Source organism: Corvus moneduloides, chromosome 3, assembly GCF_009650955.1.
Source record: "Corvus moneduloides isolate bCorMon1 chromosome 3, bCorMon1.pri, whole genome shotgun sequence".
Taxonomy (NCBI): domain Eukaryota; kingdom Metazoa; phylum Chordata; class Aves; order Passeriformes; family Corvidae; genus Corvus; species Corvus moneduloides.
In genome coordinates this window covers 51,600,326-51,624,650 of record NC_045478.1, presented here as the reverse complement: position 1 = coordinate 51,624,650, position 24,325 = coordinate 51,600,326, and the positions used below count along the sequence as shown (strand labels likewise).

General features: G+C 39.7%; 1 protein-coding gene across 5 annotated transcripts in view; it reads right to left on the bottom strand.

Moving 5' to 3' along the window:
- Positions 1-4,017: 4,017 nt before the first annotated feature.
- Positions 4,018-24,325, bottom strand: part of DSE (dermatan sulfate epimerase) — a 35,159-nt gene continuing 14,851 nt past the window's right edge. For 4 of the 5 annotated variants that reach the window (XM_032101530.1, XM_032101529.1, XM_032101531.1 and 1 more), the window contains 4 exons: positions 13,957-14,210; positions 9,991-10,230; positions 8,786-8,993; positions 4,018-7,069 (listed from right to left, as the gene is read on the bottom strand). In XM_032101530.1, the coding sequence (XP_031957421.1) occupies positions 5,305-7,069; positions 8,786-8,993; positions 9,991-10,230; positions 13,957-14,210 (2,467 nt within the window). In that variant the 3' untranslated portion in view covers positions 4,018-5,304. Of the gene's footprint in view, positions 7,070-8,785; positions 8,994-9,990; positions 10,231-13,956; positions 14,211-24,325 lie in introns of those variants that run through there. The other variant, XM_032101534.1, reaches the window with a different exon arrangement.

Below are 24,325 nucleotides of genomic sequence, written 5' to 3'. Positions count from 1 at the left end.
ATAGCATTATTGAACATTTTCTATATTCCTCTAGCTTCCATAAAGGCAGAGTTCTTCGAGTGCCCTCCCAGGGACTCTGGTCATCTGCCCATTTTCCCATTGCTACCAACCTGCAGTTGGGACCACCAGAGGAAACTCCATGACAAATGTAATAAGTGAAAGAATACAATTACTTCAGTTGATCAAAATAAGAGGCCATATAAAAAAGGACAAGCATGAGAGAAGTGAATATAGTTCTAAACTACAATTAATAGCAAAAATCTACTATAACTGCTTTAACGTCTTTACTAGGTCATGGAGAAACTTGGCCTTCCCTAGCCTGTCCCAAAGAGTTCAGCTTCTCATCCCAAGGATAGTCCTGCTCTTTAGGGATAAAAAGAAATGCATATGCTGATCACTTTTTCCCTCTTGCCACAGGGCAAATTCATCTAGCTCGCTCTCACAGCAGTGTGACAGTGTAGGGAAGTTTCCATGCCCCAATCCTCCTCAGGTTTTCTTCACTGGCATTTCCTGTAGGCATATCCAATGGGCCCAGCTTTCCTGGCATTCCTCGCTTCGTGTGCTACAGTTTTAATGAAGACAAAGTGGGAAACCAGGGGTTTTATGCTCGTGATTTTAGAATAATTCCACCTCCTTGAAGAATGGCTTCAAACTGGTGATAGGTACGAAGCTAGGCTGAGTATGGAATGTTTGGTGAAAAAATGTATGTCAATATTTTAAGGACAGTCATAAACTCATATATACTTGTTATGGATTATTGTTCATGGTAACACAACCCCGGGGGTTGGAGTGGGACAGTTTTCCTCTTGATTGTTCCAGGGTCAGTTAGGAATGAAACCAGTAAAATCATTGATGGTTTTGGGCACAAGTCAAAGGGGGAAAAGGCCACAACATCATGCTAAATGTCTTATACAATAATGCATTTCAGCTAGAAATTTTTCTCTGCATCCTGAACTTCTGGAAAATCATCATAAATGCTATGAATGCTGTTTTTCTTTATGAGCCTGAAGAACCTGGCAGGAAAGGTAGCATCTGGGGAAAATGCTATGCATGCATTTCACTGAAGAAGTGCACTCATATATTGTGTCATTTGGTCCAGCTCCCCTGCCTGAAGCAGGTAATCATTTTGTTCCTTCCTTAAGAGGGTCCAGGGCTCTTTTTTTGAAGTGCTTTGACATTATTTGTTTCAAGGTTGAACTTATTTGTAAAACAGTCTCTATACTGGTGACAGTACAGACATATCCAGCACGGGATTTCTGCTGCCGAGAGCTCCTGGAGTCAGCTGCCAAGAAAGGACAGAAAATGACATCTTGGCTTCATTAGCTCAGTCTGACTTACCAGCCTGAAGTTACCCTACTGATTTTAACAGACTAGCCAGAGCAAAGGGATTAAAGTTAGACAAAAGTGTGTTTGATCCCAACTCAGCCTTTTGCAGACCAAATAAATGTGAATGTAATGTCCCGGTGCAGAAACATGGCTATTTTCCAAACTCCGTACTTTCAAACACTGAGAAAATGCTTTTCATCAGTGGAAAATACATAGGCCAACAGAAGAATGTGATGTATTTCAGACATATAATTCTTCAGAGTAAGCTTTGATCTTACAAGTTTTAAGAAATGAAGTAATAAAGCTCCTTTCCCTTTACTTCCTTGAGTCACAATGATATATATAACATAGACATTTTTTGGCTGGACTCAAAAAAATCATTAAAAAAATCTAAGAACAAGATTCCACTTCCACCCTCAAACATATACACCACTACCTGTGGTCTGAATTGCCATTCACTTTGTTCAGAATACAGTGAATGAACTTTAGACTAAATTAGACTGCAGCCCTGAAATGAAGCATACATGACTGAACAGCAGCTATTGAAGAGAAATTGAGTGAAGTCAGCAGGGTCTCAGATGAGTGTAGGAACCCACCCACATATACCCATTTCTTGGATAGCCACTTTTTCCTGTGGCCAGAGATGCAGAAAATGAACATTTTCAGAAATGAAAAAGAAGTGGAATAAGAATGGGAGCAGAGGCATGTGCCAGAAACACCTCAGTCTTGTTACTCCATTTAAAATAGGGAACAAAAAATAGCTTTGCTGCTGGGTGCCATACAATGACATTTCAAAAGTTTGTCAGTATACCCAATCTAGAAGAGCCCAGTGCTAAATGCCTCTACCATGGACACAAAGCTCACCGAGGCTGCTTCTCTCTGGCAGTTCAGATGAAGGATGCAAAGGTGAGGAGAGCTTCCTCTCCTGCATAAGCAAGTGTTGAGGAACACCATTTTTCTCCAGCCCTCCCACAAGCCAAGAGGGCTGTCGGGCTGATCCCATTTACCTGCTCTTCCTCACTGCACCTCCTAGAGAAGAAAGGGCAGCTTGAATTTTTCAGTGTACGCTGCCACCTGAGGCCTTGAACTGTTTCTGTTCTGTGACACAGACACTTCTACCCAACACCCCACTGCCCATGCCACATTACTGATGGCACAGAACCATCTGTTCTTCCATTTGTCTCAAAATCCATTAAAAAGTTACAGTCCTTGGTAAGGAATGAGAGAGACAAGAATGGAAGAAAAGAGTGGAAACAAAACTTAAGTAACCACTGGAGAGGGACTTTTTAAAGGCTCTGGCCTGGAAAAGAATAAGTAAGGATTCTTTTCATATCTAAAAGACAGTCAGCACAATTAAGGCTTAATTTGCTTCTTTAGTTCCCAAACTGAATCAAAGTTACATCTGTGCAAGTGGAGTTCAGAGCAGCAAGTAAAGACAGTCATACACATAAATCCTTAACAGATGCAAACCAAGCACAGGCTGGAAAACCCCTGGATGCACACTTTATGCTTAAATGGGTCTGGTCTCTCATTCAGGAGGTCAGGCTGCTGCATTTCATTTCCCTTTACAGTATCAATGTACACACTATTCATTTGAATGCTGGTCTGCTTTAAAAGCTGCTTTAAGACCTGTCTGTGAGCATGGGCAGCTCTTGCAATCACCTCTTTCCCTTGGCACTGCTGGAAGAGTGCTGAGAAGTGTAGTGTAAATGAGAGCTAACATGCAAAACCATACCTTAATTTCTAATCTCTGCAGTTTCATTTGACAGCTACACAAAATCCCACCCTAGAAATTAGATGCCACACTACAAAGCAGACAAAGAACTGCAGGCACTTCTCAAGTCTTCTAGACTACAAGGTGGCTTTCTGGTTGTTCAAAGCAATAGCAAATTGACATAGGGGAAATGTGCATGGACATGAAATAAACCCTTGACTTTTTGGTGTTTCGTGCCAATAATAGTATCACCTAATACTGAAAAACTAACAGTGTCTTTAAAATTGAACATAAGCCAACAGCTATTTTTGCATGTCTTTATGTCATCACAGTGCAAAGGCAGAAATAAAGAGTTTTCAAGTTATCCACAGCCTGTCACAATTTAGTTGCTTTCAGTAGGCACCACTACCCACATGGACCTATATGGGTGATACTCCCCAGGCTCAGCTCCCTTTGCCATAAGAAATAAAGTGAGTTGAAATAGACAATTAATCATCTCATATGCCTTTAGCAATTAGGGAAAAGGGGAAGGTATGTTTTGAAGGTGTTCCAAGGTCTTAGGTGGGCTGAGTTACTGTCTGAATACTCTCATAATCCAGTGATGATGCATGGATCAGAAATTAACTGGGTACCTAAATCTTTGCTCAGATAAAATGTAGCCAATTTCATTGAATAAATCCAGGCATTGGAGACTGCAGTAGAGCTTATTTATGTGAATACAGTGCTCTGAACTGACTCAGTAGCTGGAAGCTAGTGAAAATATTCTGACCTATTCACTGAAGATATTTAGACAAGGAAAGCTTATCACATTTCAACACATAGACTTGCAGAAGGCTTAACAGGAGTAATGTAGAACATACATCTAAATGGTGTAAAGAAGGGGAAACAAAGGTTTGTGGTTTGAACCAAGTGCTGATGAACATAATTACTGTCATTATCAGTAAAAATATTTAAATAAAATAAAAACAACTTTTCCATAGAGATAATTATAATGCTTTTATTTAGCAAATGTACTGAAGAATTGTTTTTCTGTAAAGACATACAGGTATGCCCCAATTCCATAGAGCTTCCATTCTCTCAAATAGCTATGAATTTTTGAAATTAGTTTAATGAACAGAGGGAATATATGTGGAGATGTCAAACTTATTTTTGTCATAGACCACATGATTCCATTAACCACTAATCCCCAAATAATTGACCTGGGGCCACCAAGAGCTTGCAGAACCCTTGCTGGTACTTTATAGAGAACAGGCTGTTCACAAAATTTTAACTGTCCTCTTTCTAGCCATGTGAAAAGAAAAAAGGCATTAAATACTTCCTTAATACATATTTTTCCATACTGGCAGTTGCTGAGGTTACCGCAGGATTGCTTTGGTTCTTTGTATTTTTAAAATTACATATGGAAAGACATTGATTTAGGATATTATTTCCCTACTAAGACGTGCTTCAAACTATAGAAAACTTTCTTGAAACCCTGCCTTGTAAAATGGAGGACAGACCCTGCAGAATTCAGCATTCTACAGCCTACACTTGGCTAAAACAGAAATGTGGCTTTTTTTCCTGAGAATTGCATTCTGTTCTACTTTGAATTAACCCCATATTTGCCTTCTACTGCTTACTAGTGATGTGCCTCTCACTTGGCAAGCACTGACATGACTGTCATTTCCCCACTGAGCCAGTCTGTAAAGCATGGTAGAGATGACACAATATAAGGGTCTGCAATAATGATACAGGGGTGTCCCATACTGAGCCATTCTTTGGTTTGGCAGAGAGAAATGAAGTCTACTGCTAAGATCTGCCTCGTATACATGCGTTTGAATGGCCTCATCTTAGGAGAATGTCCAGAGACATCCCTAGCAGCCTGAAATGAAAACTCACTACATGGAAATCAAATTCTGTATAAAAAAAGACCTTAGAAACAAACCTACCAAGAGGGCTCTTCTCACCAAAAAATTAATTACAACTTTACATTACTGAACTCTGATGGACAAAACATAACATTCCCTCAGATGTGAGGCCCAACTCAAAACACGAACGAGAAGTACTTATTAAGTACTGAGTTTTTGGAGATATTCATTGCTTGCCCTATTCTTTAATCCCTTCTGGTCTGAAAACAATCTTTCCCCAGCTGTTTTTGGAATGTTTCAGAAAAAAAAAAAAAAAAAAAAAAAAAAAAAGACTATATAAACTTTGGCCCTATTAGGGTTAATGCTTTTGCATAGACATATATGACCATAAACTGGTCAACTAGTAGAGGTCTTCTGCTAACATTGTGACTGAGAACAGGAAGAATACAGCCACAATAATATACAGCTGTCTACTAAAAGTATTGCATACAGACATCTTTGGCCATGCAGTCTCTTGGCCTTCTGGAAATATGTGAGCTGCATTGCTAACATGACAAAAAAAATAGCAATGTTGAGAATCAGGAAGAGGCGAGTATAAGAAGCTGATATTGATGGGGCACTACTTCGAGCAGTCGTCACCATCTGTGCCAGCCCTGATCGGCCTTTGATTGACAACCCAGTTTTGTGCTTCACGTAAGTGATATCTGCAAAATCCAGAAGATCTTTCATTTCCTCATCTTCATCTACAGGCAACTCTTTTTGTGCTTGAGTCTGTGCCTTTTGTCGCACTTTTCTTTCATTTACCTCAATTTGTGCAAAAATGTCAGGAACAGCATCAACAAATTTGTAGCCTTTGGCTACCTTTCTGTTTTTCTTTGCTCTGCCACGCTGCTGCTGCTGCTGCCTTTGTGAGATTGCAAATATCCTGTCAATGGCCTCCTCTGTCTGTCTCTTATCTGAAAACCTCAGCAGGCGCTCAGCAGTCTTCCGAAAGCTGGCCGTGTTGCGTACACGAGACAGGATCTGCTTCTCAAGCTGCTGGAAAACAGGCTTAAAGTGTTGCAGGTTCCTCTCCACAATCCCTATGTAGTCCTTCACTTCTGGCACTGTGGAGGTCCTAATGGCAGAGGCTCGGTCAAAGACAATTTTCTGGCGGTCTGCAATAACCTGTGCAAAGGTGGAGCGGGAGCCGTCCTCGACGGGCCACAGGTACACGGCGTAGGCGTGCTCACCAGTGGTCACAAAGACCTCCAGCTGCGGGGAATCTCCACGGACAGTGAAGCTCTGCACGTCCACAGAGGGCCCAATGAAAAGGTAAATGGCCCTCGTGACGGGGCGCCGCAGCAGGGTCGTTACGTTCACGTAGTTCGTTCCATTGTAGGGGTAGCCCCGGGGATACATCCGTGAGGCAATGGTGGCTTTCTCACTGTGGCCAGTGTCGTCCATCCAGTACATCTTATATATCCCATCACGGTGCCTAATAAAGGCCCCGTGGACATCATCAACAACTGTTTCTTCAAAAGGCACATCCACATTGTGGAAGAAACTGGTTGCTGCCTCCAGAGGACTGTCATCTTCTAGGTGGATTTGGTCCACTAGCAAGAGAAGCTGGGGATGGAGAAGTATGAGGTTTCGCTGTAATTTTCTCAGCTTCAGTTTAGGATTGTATGCACCCACTCCTTCTCCCCTGATAAAAACCACCCCGCTTCTCTCTGTGGCGGCAACCACTCGTCCCTGACAGTCGCCAGCCAAGTCATGTTTATATTTAAGCCACTTTGAGGAACAGTCTTCTGTAATCTGCCCTTCCCATGGGGAGAAGCAGCTCTTAGACACAGCAGGGGAAAACATCAACACATTATTAAAAAAAGTATATTTTGGCCCATACAGAGCTTCTGTTATGAAAGGTACGCCATTGGGAGCAAAAGTAAAGGAGTTCTGGTCTGGGTGCTCATGGCCAGCATTGAAGTTCCTCCACCCCTTGATCCACTCTTTGTACTTGTTCTTATGAACAATATCATATATTGCACGTCCTCCCAGCTTTCCTGACTTGAAGGAAAGGAAAGGCCTGTTGATTTCAGCTGGCAAAGCACTTCCATAAGTTACCACTCCCCAGTCCTCAAAATAATGCAGCTTAGGAACCCCGTAGTCTGGTGGAGGTACAGAGCGCAAACTTGCATCATACCTGTGAAAAAAGGTGACAAAAATGCAGTTAAAAATCACTTGGCTGATTCCATTGTCAGCACTTGTACACAACTCAAAATCCATCCAATATTTACATCAAGGAGCAAGCCAAAAATATAAAGCCCACAGTTATGCTTCCTAATCATATAGATGTAATTAGTATTCATCACATTAATTCCTACACAAATTTGTTGTGTGTTTTTTACAGAATAACAGCTGAAAGCATCTGCTCTTCATTTGGAGCAAGCAATCTTTCTGCAGTTCAAAAAGAAGAGTAACACTAATTTCAAACTACCCATGTTTTGTCTTATATAGTCATAAAACTACTCTGTAACACAGATGTTTAAAAAAGGCAGATTAGATCAAGCTGCAGACACTGCCTATTCTGCACTAGACATCAGCATTTGTGCCTATTTACTGACTACTTAACAAAGAGAAGCAGAGTATCAGTTTCCCCAAAAGGATGATTACAGAAGTCTGTAGTCTTCAAACAGAATAGGCAATAAATTAAAAATTAATGAAAAGGCACTCTAAAGGATAAATGTTTATTATTTATATCAGTTAATGTATGTTAGTGTCTTTCTCGAAACTAGGCTGAAGAAAAATTTTCATGGTTTTTCTTTTATAAATTGTAAGATATAAGACATTTTGTTTAAAAAGAAGCCTTTATTCCAGAAAAGGTTACAATGACTACAATTTTATCTATGGGAGTTAAAACAACAAAAATCCAAAACAAAACTTAACCTTCTGGCATTGTTTTTAAGCAACCAAAATACACAAAACCATATTAAGCCCAGTAATATTTCTGTTAGACGGTTCCGGAATCAGATTTATTCTTACAGCTAACCAGGAGCTTCTGGTAGGCCCTAGAAAGTCCCAGAATTTCCATGAAGAGACAGGAGAAAACAGTGATGGGATGAAGTTGTAGAGGAGAGATTCTGTATTTTGCAAGTAACAAGATGAAGGCTGCCTGGAACCTAACAAACATGCACTCTAATGTGCACATCATAAATGCAAACTAACAGATAGTCAATAAGATTTTTCTTGCAAGAGAGAGAGAGCTACACTGACTCCTCAAAAATATTCTTGTTATCTCCCCAAACCAAGGGAATTCATAGGTGGATTTAAGCTTCTTAAGTCTTTTAATTTCTTACTTTTAGAAGATTGACATAGAAGTTAGCATAGCTGGAAATTGCATGGAAAAATATCCATCTAGCATGGCATTTTTTCCAAGCATATCTTGCAAATTAGTGTGCAAATCCAGTTAACAGTAGCCTTACTGCTTGGATTATTCAGCTTTTAAAAGAAAATTTATACTATTTCACAGAACTTTTGAAAGAAAACTATGTTTTAAATATTTGCCTAATTAATTTAAAAGAACACAACAGGATTAAACCCCATTAGAATAGACCAAATTAAACAAAGACTATATACAGGAAAATTTTCGGTTCCTTTGGAATGGTCTATATTCTATGAAAGCAATAGACAGTGGAAAGAAACCATAAAAGCAGACGTAGGACAAGACCAGGGTGCTCCCTGTGGCAACCTGTATGGTGTATCTGTGCTAAGTGAAGAAGTTCTTCTGTGCCTCATGACCCTGGGTGGCACATGGACAGCCTGATCCTGGCTTCTACGGTGCACATCTAAAGATAATGAACTATCACTAACAGTAAACAGCTGCCAGGTTCCTTTTGAGCCCACTCATTCCCTTTCATACCAGAGAAATTCAGTGTGGAGAGTGCACCACCTCTGCCCTTTGGATGGTGTGCCCGGGCCCTCCACCACTCGGTTCCTTCTGATCTGCTCTGCCAGCCAGTTCCCACTGCCATTGCGCATGACAAATTTGTCGAGAAACACCAGCTGACTCTCTGGCCCGTAGAACCAGTTATAGTTGGAATCTGCGATGGCCACAGTCCTCTGGAACCCTTGGGAAAAAGTGAAAAGGAATGTAAGAAAGAACAAATAAGCACACAAAGATGCTTTTGAAGAGCATGATGGTGAAGCCAAGCAGTGCAAACAGAAGCAGCTTTTTCAGATGTTTATAGACCTGCTTGTAAATGAGCCGTAAATAGGTTACACAGGAGCACCTTCCTTCTGCTGCAGCTAACTTGAATATTCACCTTTCTTCTTTGGCTTTGGGCTACAGACAGCCAAAGTACTACACAAAATGTAAGATGCAATCCACTTCCTCTCCTCATTTAAATCTGGCAAAGGTAACTTTCCCTTTACAGCTTTTATTTTTTTAATGTGAATCTATACTCTCCAAAGGAATAAACCAGAGGTGTCCCCAAAGAACAAAATAATCAGCTTCACCTTGAAACCATCATTGTGAGTTCATTTTGCTCTTAGGAACCTCTTCCCAAAGGATGCCTGAGGTCTCACACGGAGTCAGCACAATTCCTTATGCGCCTTTGCTGGCACACCAAAGCTGCATTCAGCCCCCCTTACATACATGGATAGATCTGGGGTTCCAAGAGAGTAACCAAAGATTTTTTAACTAGGAATTTGAGCAATATCAGTTCCTAATGAAGTGTCCTGCAAATAAGCAACACAAGGAGTAACAGCTTTAGACTGAAAGAGGGTAGACCTAGTTTACATATAAGGAAGAGGTTCTTTCCTGTGGGGATAGTGAGGCACTTGGACAGGTTGTGAAGCTGTGGATGCTCCATTCCTGGCAGTGTTCAAGGCCAGGTTGGATAGGGCTTTGAGCAACCTGGGCTAGTGGAAGGTGTCCCTCATTAGTAGGCAGTGATAAACAAGGATGTTACTGTTTTGATGACTGATGAAGGTAAAATCCAAGGAAATGGTTATTTTGAAAAAAATCCAAGTAGAGTGTTGTTTTAAAATGGCCTGTTTCAAGCATAAAATTTATTGCTGCTTCAAAAATAAAGAGATTCCTCTTCATTCACCCAAAGGACCTACCTGGCAGGACAGTCCTGTACATAAATGCAAAGTGCTGCTTGAGCCAGGGGTGGCTGAAATGATTGATGTCAAAATGCCTTTGGACAAGAAACATGTACTGAAACAGTGATCTGGTTGTGTAGCTGCCATATGCCACCCCTTCATAGAGGGAGCCATCTGTGACCTCCTGCAGCAGGACTACTGACTTCTCCATGATTGCCAACACTTGCTTGGTCCACAAGTAAGCTTCCTGAAGGTAGCCTGAAAGAAAAAGTCATTGGCAAAACTAATTACAACACAACAGTTCATAGATGGTGCCATCTGTACCCCCACAATGGGATCCTTCACAGCAAGGAATCTGCAACCCTAAAAGGGTTAAATACAACCTACTGCTAACCCCTTGGTTAACGGGGTCTATAATACAACCTACTGCTGCAGCATCTCTGTACCTCTAGGGTGAAAAATAAAATACCATATTTAAACACAGCAAAGCAAGGTCACATGAGCATGGGATAATCTATCAAACACCTTTCCCAATAATGTGGGACTGTGCTGTTTTACAACTTAAAAGGAAATTTCCTTAATGTGGTCAGGATATGCAAAAAGGGAAGAGGCAAACCAAGACTATTGCATTTCAAATTAAAGCTCTATGAAAACAAACCAATGGCCCCACTAGAGGGCTCCAACAATGCAACAATTCTGATCAGTCATTTTTCACTGGCAGGATCACCAGCATGATAAGGAGATCCTCAGAGACTAAAAAAGTAAAAAAGTTCACATCTGAGCTGCAGTTAACTGATATTCTACTAACTCATGCTCTATTTTAAGACCTGCTCTGTTCTACTTATATTTTCAGTTTGTTGTACAACCTAAAGGGTTATCCAAATAAAAGCTATTTTGGAAGAGCTTTGCATGAGTCATTGCAAAAGTAGATTCCTCAATTCCAGAATAAAATTAATCTTCCAAGTAGATAAATTCTCAGCCTCCACATATAGAAGCCCTAAGCAGTTTTAGTTTTTCTAAAGAAAAGCATTTCAGAGATTTTACTATTTTGGTCTGCTCTACACAAATCAAGACCCTGGAAGAGGTCACAAGAAACCTCCTCAGTGCCAGTCTGCTTTCACTAAGCACAAGCATGAGGGCCTCAGCACAGCATTTATGTATTGCAGAAGTCAGCACATGGAACCCAGCAGAGGAAAGGCTTCGTGCCTTCTCTTATTTTCTTTCGGACTGAGTAGCAAGAGAGGTAGGACTAAACAGAGATCAACTGCCTCATGCTTCTACATGGCAACTTCGTGTTCTCCCAGCTCAAGGTGTCTGGGCACAGATTTAACCACACTTAATTCCACCCGGTAGCAAAGCCCAGCTGGTACATTACACCCCACTACGTGGTGAAGCAGTGCAGGCTGAATGAAGCACATGTGCCAGGCTAAGGGAGTAGGAGCTACATTCAATCCTGTTACTCAGAGTGTTTAATCTCATTGCCACCAACACTGTATTTATGCTCAGCGGTGCGATGAGTAATTCAGACATCCTACTAGTCAAGGCTGCCAAATCCTGCTCAGTTAACAGAGAGAAAAAAAATAGCAGTGTCTAAGCAAAACAGATAACGTGAGTCTAACATGGTATTTTGAACACCTGGCTGAAGAGAAAACTGTGATGGGGAAGGCCTGAGCAACAGGGGCAGTGGACTACTTACTTCCACTTCACTCACAGCTATTAACACACTCTTTCATTACTCTTGATGGAGTTGGCAGCACGGTGGTCTGTCAGAATAAAATCCTGAAGGTTTCCACTCCTGTTTTCCCTTGTGACATAAAAGGGAAGCTAGTTTTTGACTGCAGCAAGAATGTTATTTGCCATGGTTCAGTACAGTGCCTTTACCACTGTCATGCATTAAGTTCTGTTTACTTAGTGTATATCGATGCTGTAACTCTATACTTGTAGCACACTAGAAGAATAATATATTGAAATGAAAAAAGACTCAACACTCTGTCAGGCTACATGACAAACCAGAACAAATCTCACCTAAATTTAGCAGTATATAAACCATGTATCTATATCAATATCAAGGCCTTACTCAAGTTTCTATTTTGAATACCTGCATGTGTCTAAGTGCAAAGACTTCACCATATGCATGTGCCTAGAATCAATTTCAATTAGTTTCATTTTTCATTCCTATAGCAACATTTACATTCTTTTAAATTGGCTATTTAGTCTCTACAAGCTTCAATAGCTGAATTGTGTTTAAACTTACTAGCTGGAATTTAAACCTTCTGTGAGAAAGGTCTACACTGGGATACATTATTTGCAATTGTTAGGTATCTGATAGAGAAGCATAATATGTTCACCCCTTTTTTTCCTCCCTTTTTTTTTCTCCTTCAGATTATTTTCTTTCATATTGGAATTAGATGGTTTTTTTAATTTTATACCAACAGAAAAACCACATTTAAGTTGCTATTTTTTAAAAAATAAAGTTGTTCTATATCAAAACCTAAAATTTTAATTTAGAAATGTACAGTCTGTTTTGACCTATTTTCATTTGAAATATTACTACTATTTTCAAATTGCTCAAGAATTCATGAATTTCCTGCTTTTCTCCTTCCTCCTCCCCCCAAACACCATCACTTTAGTGAAAAAAATATTGCCCAGCTTTGTGATGTTTTCACTGTCACAAGGCATACTTATGGTCTATATCTTAATGAAAAGCAGAATCATCTTGCAAACTGCCAGCTTTCTGCACCAACAAAGGCTTAGGGAAGGATGGAATTATATGAAATTTAGCAAACCCACTGGATAAACATTCAATTTGTGGAAGGCAAGACAGGAGGATAGGGAATAACTTCCACACATGCTCTTGATGCTTTTCAACATATACACATCAGTCAGTGTGTTTGTTTTGACAGGCACTTAGCAAAAAATGACCCTCCAAACACAGTAGGTGCCACAGTTTTTTGTCACACTTCTTTCGGCATTTGAAAGCTCCAGTGATGTGCAGATGTGCCTGTGCTTGGCAGGGCTGAGCAGCTTGGCAACACCATCAGCATCTAGAAACTAGATTTTCCTGGACTGGCAGCATGTAAGTAGTTCCATTGGGAACAATGTTTTCAAAATACTTCCAGCACATATAAAATAATCACCTGATGAAATACTGATTCATTCTTATAAAAGCAGAAGCTGGCTCCACGACTTTCATCTCTCAGCTGAAGTACCTCTGGGGTTTAAAGTCAGGATTGCTTACCTGATCTCTCTCTCTGACTCTGACTTGCATTCTCCAGGAGGACAGGGATACCCCCCTGATAGATCAGGCAAAAGCTACTGGCCAGGGTATTCACTTTGGAAATGGGAAGGATGGTTTTATGTCCCCAAAGCAAAGAAGAGGAGGACACCAGGCACAAAAGTTGGTTGTGCGGTGCAATGGCAGAGTTCAGAGGGAAGAAAGTACAGCCCTGCTTATCTCCACAGAAAAGGCTTTTGGGAAGACGGGTCCTAAGCTGTGGCATTTGAGTGGATAAAGTTACACTTTTGCAGCTCTCCCAGGTGACAGGACAGAAGTCTTGGATGAAACTCCAGGTTATCCTGTTGTCTGGCTCCCAGGTCAGAGCACTGGGTGTTTCTGACTGCTGACCTTCACAATGCTTTGTGTAAGGAGACCAAGTGCATCGTTCTACATTGACAATCTACTCTGAAAGACACTGCCCGTGAATCAGGGCTGGATACGTTGTACACAAGGAGATTTTTAACTCCTACAAACTGTGAGGTGAGAATTTCAGAATCACTTAGAAAACTGAATTTATATACACACACATCATGCCTTGTACATCTGCCCACAGACTTTTGTTCTACTCAGTAAATTAAATTTTACTAAGCAGCAAAAGAGCAAATCCAATACTGGAGTACACTCAGAGGCATTTTTATCAAATCCTGAACTTTGCTGCATAAGTGGCTGATTTGAGTTGACACACATTCCTATGGCTTAGCACATACCTTGATTCATCAGAACCAGGCTTCCAGCCAGCAGGGCCACACAGTTGGTAGGCTGGTGGTTGTGAAGGTACTGGAAGCCCCATCCACGTCTGTATGATGTTTCGTACATATATCCTGAGGCATTGGCAATCACTTCAAGAAATCTCTCCTGTTGAATCTTGCTAAGGTAGCTGTACAAGAAGTCATATGCAGTGGCAAAACCAACCAAGGAGTGAGCAAGAGGGACCTCATCCCAGGGGGCATCCTTCACTAGCCTGTCAATAAAGAAAGATGGCAATTAATTGAGTTTCACCTACTTAGTTTCCCTCCTTACTGTACTGTGATATGTATATGACCTAAAGTCTCCAAAGTTAGACAATTCCTGTTGAATTTTAACACAGCTACTTACCAAGTCTTGAGACCTTTCTTTCCTATCCTAAGTATGGACAATATTAGCCTTCAAAGCTCATGAACTTTATTAGAAAGATTAAGTTGCTAAATATGAAAAAAATGTTTGAAATATTCTGGGTTTTGCTAGGAGAGAGATAGGCAGAATACTGATTGTACAGAAATGGAATCTATTCATCTGAAGAAAGATTCCTATAATTTTTGTGATAAAGTAATATGCCATGGTTTATACTCCTCCAACATCCTGTAACAAATCTTTTTTCCTTTCCAAAGGAGTCAGTTGATGATAAATGGTGCCTGTGGGACTAAAGCTGTCTTTAAAGTAAGTATAATAAAATAACTCACTATACTGTTTCTTCATGTCCCAAATGCATTCAAGGACAGAAGTAGGGAAGATGAAACTTTGACTACAGTTCAAACTAACATACTTAATAAACACTGGGGTTTTTTAAATGCTAAAATAGAAAAGAGGTAAAACGCTGTCAATACTCAAAATTATTTTCTAGGAACTACTGGCTTGTATTCAATGGTTACACTGAACTTAGCAAAATAGTAAATTTATACCAAGAAAACTCATAATATAGGTAGTATGGAAGACTTATTCCTCTTAAATCAAGCATCCATTGTGTATCAAAGACTTTAGTATTGCAGTACTTACAGTACTTCCAGGCCATGGTCCTACAGAAAAGAAAATGTGTAGGAATACATAGTGAAAATAAGCTTTTATAACCTGAAAAATCATCAGTTGTTTTCATGCTTGTTCTCCTCTTTCACTTTTTTTTCCATATATTTTTTATTACAGAAATGAATTTAAATTGTTGAGATGAGTGTTCTACTACAATCAGCAGAAATGAATTTAAATTGTTGAGTTGAGTGCTCTACTACAATCAGCAGAAATGGTGCTGTGCTCCTGAAGGCACACACATTCCAGCTTCAACTATTCTATGACTCTAAAAATATGATTTCATCTTCGTTTGTGTAAGCAGCACTGTGAACAGATGAGGAAAAATCCCCAAAGAGTAAGATGAAACCAAAAAAAATCTGCTACAGAAGCATTTATTAGCATTCCAAATGCATTAATAAACCATGTAGAAATTATGACCATCAGCCTAAGGCACTGCAATGATGGTAAAAGACATCATGTGCAAGTGAGAAAAAATTACTTTTAATTTTTATTTCAGCATATTTTTAACATCATTGGAAGGACTCAAATTTGGCACATTCATATTTCCATGTAAGGAAACTCTCTGTATGCTTTTTGATTAGCTGAATTTCCAATAGTTTTAACTGTTCACCTTCTCTCAGCTTTGATCCCATCTTCCGCTTCCAGTGAAGTTAAACATTCTTTTTTCCTTCTTTTAAATGAAATATTTGTCTCACAGATTTAAATTAAATACATCAATCTGAGTTATATGGTTATTTGTCAATCTCAATTAATTCTCTATTTCTGCTTTTCCATCTTTCCTTATAATTGAAAAAGCCCTTAAAATGTTGTGGGTCCTATACATAAAACTAAAGTTCCATTCTATGCCAATTATATGCAACACTCTGGCACCACAATTCCTGTCAGGAATCCTTTGACACAGAAACATTCCTTTGATCAGCTATATAATGAATTCTAATTTCCAAAGTATTTTTAGTTTCACTAAACCTTTGCATATTCAGAAATCAGAGTTCAAATGGGTACAGGAAACTTCACTTTAAAGGCATCTGCTTGGAACAATTACAAAGAGTTTGAGGCTAAGCTATACATTAGGGTGGAAGAAAAGTACAATGAAAGAATTTGAGCTAATTTAAAATATTTAGTTCAAAGTTCAGTATCCTTTTAACAACACACAAGCTCCTAGTTAGATTCTGCTTAAACCTATTCTGCTTAAACCTGATCTTTACCTGACTTAACTAAAAATGGGATTTGCCAGTGGAACTGATTTATTGTAACTTTCACTGTTGAGGTGTATGCTAACTTTATGTTTAGTTTCTAACAGAATACTGCATCAAATTCTACAGTGTAAGAGCATATATAAGTCTCCGTGGCACTGCTTCTGACAAAATAGAAAGCAAAATAGGAGGTGCTAAATTGAGAAGTTATAACTGCATTTAGGCTCCCAATCTCTTAAAAAAAAGCAAGCAAGCAACCAACCAAAAAAAAAAAAAACCCCAAACCCCACAGCCTTTCAGTGTAAAAACCCTTATGTTAGGCACCCTAATCACACATACTGACATAGTTACCCAGCTTGGGTTAGACAAGAAACTTTGTCATAACTTCCCTCAAATTGCACTTCTGTACAGTTAAGTCTTGTATAAAATTTCACAGAGGAGATTCATACAAGTAATAGAGAAAAATTAAAGATGACGATTTAAAGATCTCAATTTCTAAACACACAAACCCACAGTCAACATCTGTTCTTAAGGTGAAGCTCTTTTGAGGAAACAACTCTTTAGTTGCTATAAATCACTGCACCCCCCCTCAACTTAGTTTCAAGGGAACCAAGCAATGTACACCAAACATGTGGAAAATGATTCACAAGAAGAATGGTCAAGTAGCAAGCATTACATGGTTTTTGTATCTAAATCATGTTCTCATTTTTCAAATGCATCTCCCAGTGTCAGACTTGGTAAATAGCCTAGCTGATAAACTGTGGGAAAGCACAGACCCACAGGCATGCACTGAATGTACATGAAAAAAGTGTTTTCAGGGCTAACAATTAACTATTAAGAAAAAGTGGTATGTATTTATACAAAGATAGGTAAAAACAAGCCAACACTTTGCCCTGTACAACAAGCTACTTTCTAAGCCACTCAAGACTAAAAGTTAACATCAGAGAGTATGAACTTCAGCTTCACAATTAACTGTGTCTGATGACAGCAAGTAACCTCTACCTCAAGGCTGCATTAGCCTTGTCAGCCTTTAAAGGCAGCAGATGATACAAAAACAAATACAAAAAATCCAAAGCAATAAAAGTATCTATAATGCATTCTTTAATATAGAACAACTACTTAGTTGCAGACACATGCACTTTGAGCAAGGCAAGTGTTCCAAAAATTCTAAAACATATTTTAAATTCTAAAACATAAAGGCACCCCTCTACAACACCTTTTTACACTTATATACCTGTATCTGTAGGTATATGCATATTTGGAAGAGATGCCTATCTGGAAACTTGAGAAGATTTATGAAAGAGCAAAAAGTGCTGAACAGGTCTGCTACCTCATGATCAAACTGCATGAACATCCAAAGCCATATGCATTGTTCTGCACAAAAAACTGCTGTCTGAACAAACCCTGTGAACGGCACAGGATAAATACATGCCTGGGGTGTTCTTTCAAGTTTTGTTCATCTGTGTCATATAAAATATCTTTGTTACATTATTTTAAACATTTACAGTTTGATATAAATCCTCCATGAAGAAACTGGAGAAATAAAGAGATCATGGATAAGACTGCAATTATGGATAAGTAGGATGGTTTTCCTACATGTGTTAAGAATTTTAGCATGGTGCAACGTGGTTTATCTGTTTTAGATTTGCCACCTTCTACAATGAACAATGAATCTGAAGGGGGGGGATTAAGACCCTGTTTTCCAGTGATCAGTACATGACACCAAGAACCATAATGCATGCACTGCATTTGTTCTGTGTATACACAGCACCCTCATTAAATGCAATTCCAATCTCTAAATAAGCATACCATTTGCATGAAGTTTTGGATGGAAAGTAAAAATCACTATCACCAACAAAGCCAAGATCATTACAACCCCTCAATTTCTTTACAACATTCCTGATGCTACTACTGTCTCTTCTCTCAGTAGAAACATGTTTCTGTAATTTCTCTCTACTCACTACTAAATAACCACTTCCTCACTGAAAGCAGGGTCACCTGGGTTTGGGCAATCCCAGACATGAGTACAGACTGTGAGAAGAATTCACTGGGAACGGCCCTACAGAGGTGGATTTTGGGGTTCAGGTGGATGAAAAGCTGGACATGACCCAGTGATGTGCACCTGCAGCCCAGAAAGCCAATTGTCCTGGGCTCATCAAAAGCAGTGTGGCCAGCAGGGTAAGGGAGGGGATTCTGCTCCTCCACTCCACCCTGATAAGACCCCACCTGGAGTGCTGTGAACTGCTCCAGGTCCTCAGCATAAGAAGGACATGGACCTATTGGAGCGAGTTCAGGGGAGGCCACAAAGATGCTCAGAGGGCTGGAGCACCTCTCCTGCGCAGACAGGTTGGGAGAGATGGGGTTGCTCAGCCTGGAAAGGAGAAGCCTCCAGGGAGACCTTAGAGAAACCTTCTAGTACCTAAAGGGGGGCATATAAAAAAGAGGGTTTTTGCATGGGCAGATAATTATAAGATATGAGGTAATGGTTTTAAACTTAAAAAGGAGAGATTTAGATAAGTGTTAGGAAGAAACTCTTGACTCTGAGAGTGGTGAGGCACTGGCACAGGTTGGCCAGAGAAGTTGTGGATGCCCCAAACCTGGAAGTGTTCAAGGCTGGGCTGGATGGGGCTTTCAGCAACCTTGTCTAGTCCAAGGTGTCCCCGCCCAGTGCAGGGGTTTTGGAACTGGATGATCTTTAACGTCTCTTCCAACCCAAACAATTCTACATTTCTACGATTCTATTAGCATTTCTCTCAGAAATACAAGCCAGGAGGGAAAAATCACTGTCTGACCAGTTCAAGGCAGGATTTAAATCAAACTCTACTGCTCAAGTGAGTTCCTTGATGTGGGATGTTTAGAGTCATCTTTCCTTCACTGTGTATCTAGTTCTTAAAAACAAATTGAAGTAAATAGGAAAATAACCCTCTTTAATCTGAGATACAGAATACCCTTCCAAGCAGTGTGAGATCTGATTTTTTGCCTCTATGTCAACATCTAACATGGTATCAGTGCATGCAAAATGAAGAATTAAGCACATCCTGACACGTGCATTACACAAGTAACCCACATCCTGAATTTTATGCTCCAAACTTTCCCATGACAAAATACTGCAGAATAACTCCTGGAGGTGGAGACTGAAGGAAGGATGCCAGTACTCCCTCCTCAGTACTAAAATTCACAATCTCACTAGGTGTATGCAAAGGAAATGAGCGAGAACTCTCTTCTAATGGCTTACAGGTGAAAATTAATTCTAAGACAGCCCTGCAGTGCATTTCAATGCCATCTACCTCAAACATGGTAGCCAGCTGAGAGCATAGCTGCATTTCATGCACCCTAAATGTCAAGTGTGGATGCAAATGAGGCACATAATGGGGCCAACTGACCTCTTGGTCACTTGTGTAATTGTACAGCCTTCCCAATGACAAGGGCAATGCCTTGGAACTCTTGCTGTTGTCCTGACCCAGTTCTGAGGGAAGCAGATACAGCTTTGAACCTCCCATCAGGCAAGAAAGAAATATTCTTCCATGGCCACACAAAGCATACATACCAAGAGGGAGCACACCTGCCAAGGGGAATGAGACCACCAACATTTATTTTATAAACCAGACCAAATCTTAAATATTTTTCTTACAAAGTCTCCAAAACAAAGTATTTTCTTGTGCTCAAATGGAATATTTTCTTAGTAAATGGAGCAATATTCTACAATTGTCATTTTGGGAAGAAAAAGGAAGACTCTTTGAAAGAAAACCAACCTCTCAGCTTTCACCCTTTCCACATTTTTCTGGTTGGCTGCCAAAACAAAAACCCCATTATCAGCCCAACCTTAGTGCTCTGTCCTTTGCAACAAAAATGTTAAGAATAAAAAACATACTTGAAAAACTGATGATTTATGTTCCTGGTGTCTAAGGTAAAACAGGTTTGCCCCTCTCTCATTACCAGTCATGTTTCAGCAGCAGCCAAAATCACATGCTTGTGTTCATTGCAGCTCAGTTGACAGGAAGAAAGGCAAAGGAGTGGTTAAATGTAAAAGACTACATTCATGTCAGAGTGGAAAAAAAAAAGGCAACATATAGACAGAAGTTTTAAGAGCTTATAATAAAAATAGAGTTGTACTGCTTAGGTGCTTAGGGGAGGAAAGTAAAATTTTAGTTCCTTAAAAGTCTTAATCTCCTTTTTAACCTCTTTGCCTCTGTTTCTTCATAGGTCTATGATCATCATTCTGATGCTTCTGAAGCTTCTTTCAGATCTTCTTTCATTTTTGGCTTTGATCACAAGAGAGTCCTTCTCACACAGGGCTTGCTTTTAGCATCCCTCATGTTGCTTCTGCACTGACATGTTAACAAACTAGAACTGACTCTGTTTTAGTTGTTCTCAGTGTCATATTAAGCAGACACAGAAATTTAATTCTGTTTTATTATTTCAAGAGATTACCTCTGGCTCTTGTTTTAGCAAATTTTTATACCAGTCATGCCACAAAGTGAGCTCCCTGTAGCTACCACAGAACTTCAGCATCAATTTATCTCCTATTTCAATTTAAAACCAAGGTATTAAAGAAGCTCTCCAAAATCCAGCTAGCCATTTAATTTCATAGACATGCACAATTTCTATTTTTAAACACTACATATGTAGAAGATAAAAACAGCATAATGGTTTGATATTTCACTTACTAACATAATATATATTCCAGATACCAAATTAATCCTCCTACCCTTCCTTTACTTTTTCTTCCTCTCTGTAGGAGACAGCATATCAGCATCCCCCAAGCTTCTTTTATACCAACTTTTATTCCACAGTCTTATAAAGCCCCCCTAAGTTTTCTTTGAGTATGACTGCTGCTTGATTATTGGGAGTCAAACAGATGTTATGAATTTCTAGTGTCAGCACAGAGACTTGCTTTATTTATTTATTTATATGAATTTATTTTAGTTAAATGGTTATCCACACATCTAATTATTTACATGTATTTATTTTTACTTTGTAATCTGTATTGTTCAACACCTATCACTATCTGGATACTAACAGCAAGGGTCCTACAGGATGCTCCAACACTTTTTAATAAACAGTGACTACAGAAGGCTACGTGATTGCTAGTTTATAAGAAAGCAGCAGAAAGGTCACAGATTTGTTATTCCGAAGCCCCCTATTAGCTTCTCATTAGCTGCTGCGATTTCCCTGGAATGTCTGCATGTGCTTGACAGTAATTATCGGCCCCGTGAAACCCACAGAGCCGCCTTACTGTTAAATCCCACACCTTACTGCACATTGGTAGCATACTTGTCTTTAAAAATGGGACATCAACTATGTGCAAAAAAAACCCCAAAACCAAACCCACAGAAATCTGTTTCTCGCCATTGCAAATCAGGACATCTCTCCTGCTGCAAGAAGAGTGTGGCATTTGTGAACTCCCAAGGCATTTGTTTGCAAGGTGGGCTTAGCAAAGAAGAGAGTTTTTCGCTGCTTTGTCCGAAACAGAGAATCTGACTGAACTCTTATTTTTGCACAATGTGTGACTCTGATTACATCATTCCGCTCAGTGCGGGAACGGGACGAGCCAGCGGCATATGGAAAGAATCACGAGTACAGATCTCCTCAGCCAAAACGCCCTTCTGGTGGGGAGTGCTCTAGGGGCCAGTCAGAGATAAAATGCCAGAAAACACATCAATATCCTCTGTTCCCTCTAAAAAAAGATAATATGGTTCAAATATAAGGACAAACTTTCCGTAAGATTTTAGACATCCAATCCATGGAAAACCAAGGGGTTTATTTAATACCAGCTTTTAATTTTTACAGGAAAAATCATTAACAGTCATCTATTTTAACTAAAATATTAATGCACATTTGTTTGCTGTTGCTAGTCCCTAAACAGTGTCATTCCCATATTATTTTGGGTGATTGTTACAGTTAGCTATTACCCAGTGCCCCTCTGTTTATTTTAAAATGTAAACCTACTCCAGGATGTAGCCATTAGGGATGCTCTGCTAATGAGCAGCACGCCTATCAACATGGGTTGTTATGACAAATGGTTCAACCTCTTAGTTGACACAAATGGGAACTCAGTTAAGGGTGTACTTTATTACGTGACATAAAATGACTATTTTAATAGATGAGAAAGGACAAGAGTTCTTAATTACATGCCCCTTCCATGTATATATCAATTACCAGTAGACTTTCTCATAATTGTATCCTGGGATACTGAATGATATTTAGACTATTGAGGATTCCACTAATGCAAAGAAGAAATTTAAAACGTCAGTCTCCTTAATCTCCTAGCATTCTGAAAACAAATAACCGGTGATATTTTAAAGCATATTTCTTTTATTTAACTACTGCACATGCTAAAAACATACACTTTTGTTTTCTGGTAAGGCTTAAATTTTACTTAACATTGCCACAAAATTTAGAGGGAACTCATTAAGTTGAATTTTTTTTTTTTTTTAAATTCTAAAGCTGTTTTAGAATCAATGCCATGATGGCAGAAGTCAAAAGAAATCCAGATTACACTGCTGAAAGAATCAAGCTGCCAATGCCAGATTTAACTTTCCAACATGTTGATGAATCTGCCAGTGATAAAAAAGTCATTTTTCCATTTACATGGCAGTCTTGGCACCTACATTATTGAGAAGGCTTAAGGAGAGTCCTGTTTTACTTACCTTACTGATACCTCTTTGGAAAAGCCCTCTTTACTGATGAAATAAGGAGTTCTGGCAGATGACTCTCCCAACACCCAAGGCTCCAAAGTCAGGCAACATCACAACTGTTCCTTCTTTCCACCCTCTGGATCAGAACACACGTGCCCTCAAATTATTTAATAAGGGCAACACTCATATCACCCAGAATGGTATTTTCCCAAAGTCTGAGGAAAACCAAAGATGCCTAGATAGACTGGACAAAAAATTTCACCACTGTGACACTGCCAGAACAGCTCATAGAACAGCCAGAACTCCTATTTATCATGTTTATTCTCCTAGTCTTATCCTAAGTGGGGAAGTGCGTGCAGTAACATTTTCTGGTACTTTTGAGTTTCTTAGGAAAAACAGATTTACACAATCTGCCTGCCCACTCCTGCAGCCTCTGAACCTGCTAGTCTATTTGAGCAAAGCCAGACAGTGCAGTATATACCTCAGAGATGTCACATTCCTACTTTTCTGAAAACCACTGTTGGACAAGGGGGAGAGATCTATATTACTGCCATCACTGATGGGGCTGTAGTGTCAACTCCATGCTGACAGCATTCAGACATAAGTTCTCAGGGGGAAAACAAAAATGGAAACCAGATCCATGTTTCTGTCACAGCATTTGAAGAGCTGGCCAGCTGGAGGTTATACAAAGGGCAGCTTAGCCCAGCTATATCGCCTATGTTTATGGTTTCCTCCTTCCGCACTTCCACTACTACATTGCAGCCACTTCTCTTGCAAAGCTGAGAACCCTGATTAAACCTTGATTGATTGCTGAATGGGATGTCTACATCAGAAGGGAAAGATGGGAAAAGCATAGCTGCTCTTTCACCAAGGTAATGCAAGATACTTGAGAAAAAACAGTAGTTTGAGGCAGGTAAATAACATAAAAGCCAAGTGGAAATGGGATATCTGCTTGGTTCTGATTAGTATCTGGTCAGCTGGGACAAAGGAGAGCATTATAACAAGGGACAGAACAACCACAATTAATCCAGGGCAGGAATCACAGGACACAAGGAACTTAAATCAGGTTGGGACAGAGAGTGAGATGTAGGAAACTGAAAAAAAGAGACACAAACAAGTTCTCCTACTTGAAATAATGATTCCTCCTCTTTCTTATTTCATTAAAACAGATGGCCATGTAACTATACACTACCCAAAACAAGTTAAGAAAGAGTGTGAACAGTGAAACTAAGGAGGAAGGTGTTGACTTTGGAGAGGTCTGTCTCCTACTGGAGATGGTCACACATCCTTGGATTCACCAGTGTAAGCTATATCCCTTTGTCAGCGTGCCAGGAGAAACACACACTGTCTCCAGAGCTAAGACTGAAGCTTTGTATTGCTATGCTTCAGTGGAAGATTTCAGAAATTACTACCACTGTTGAGACAATACTTTTCTTCCCAAATCCCACATGTCCTCTCTTCTGTGG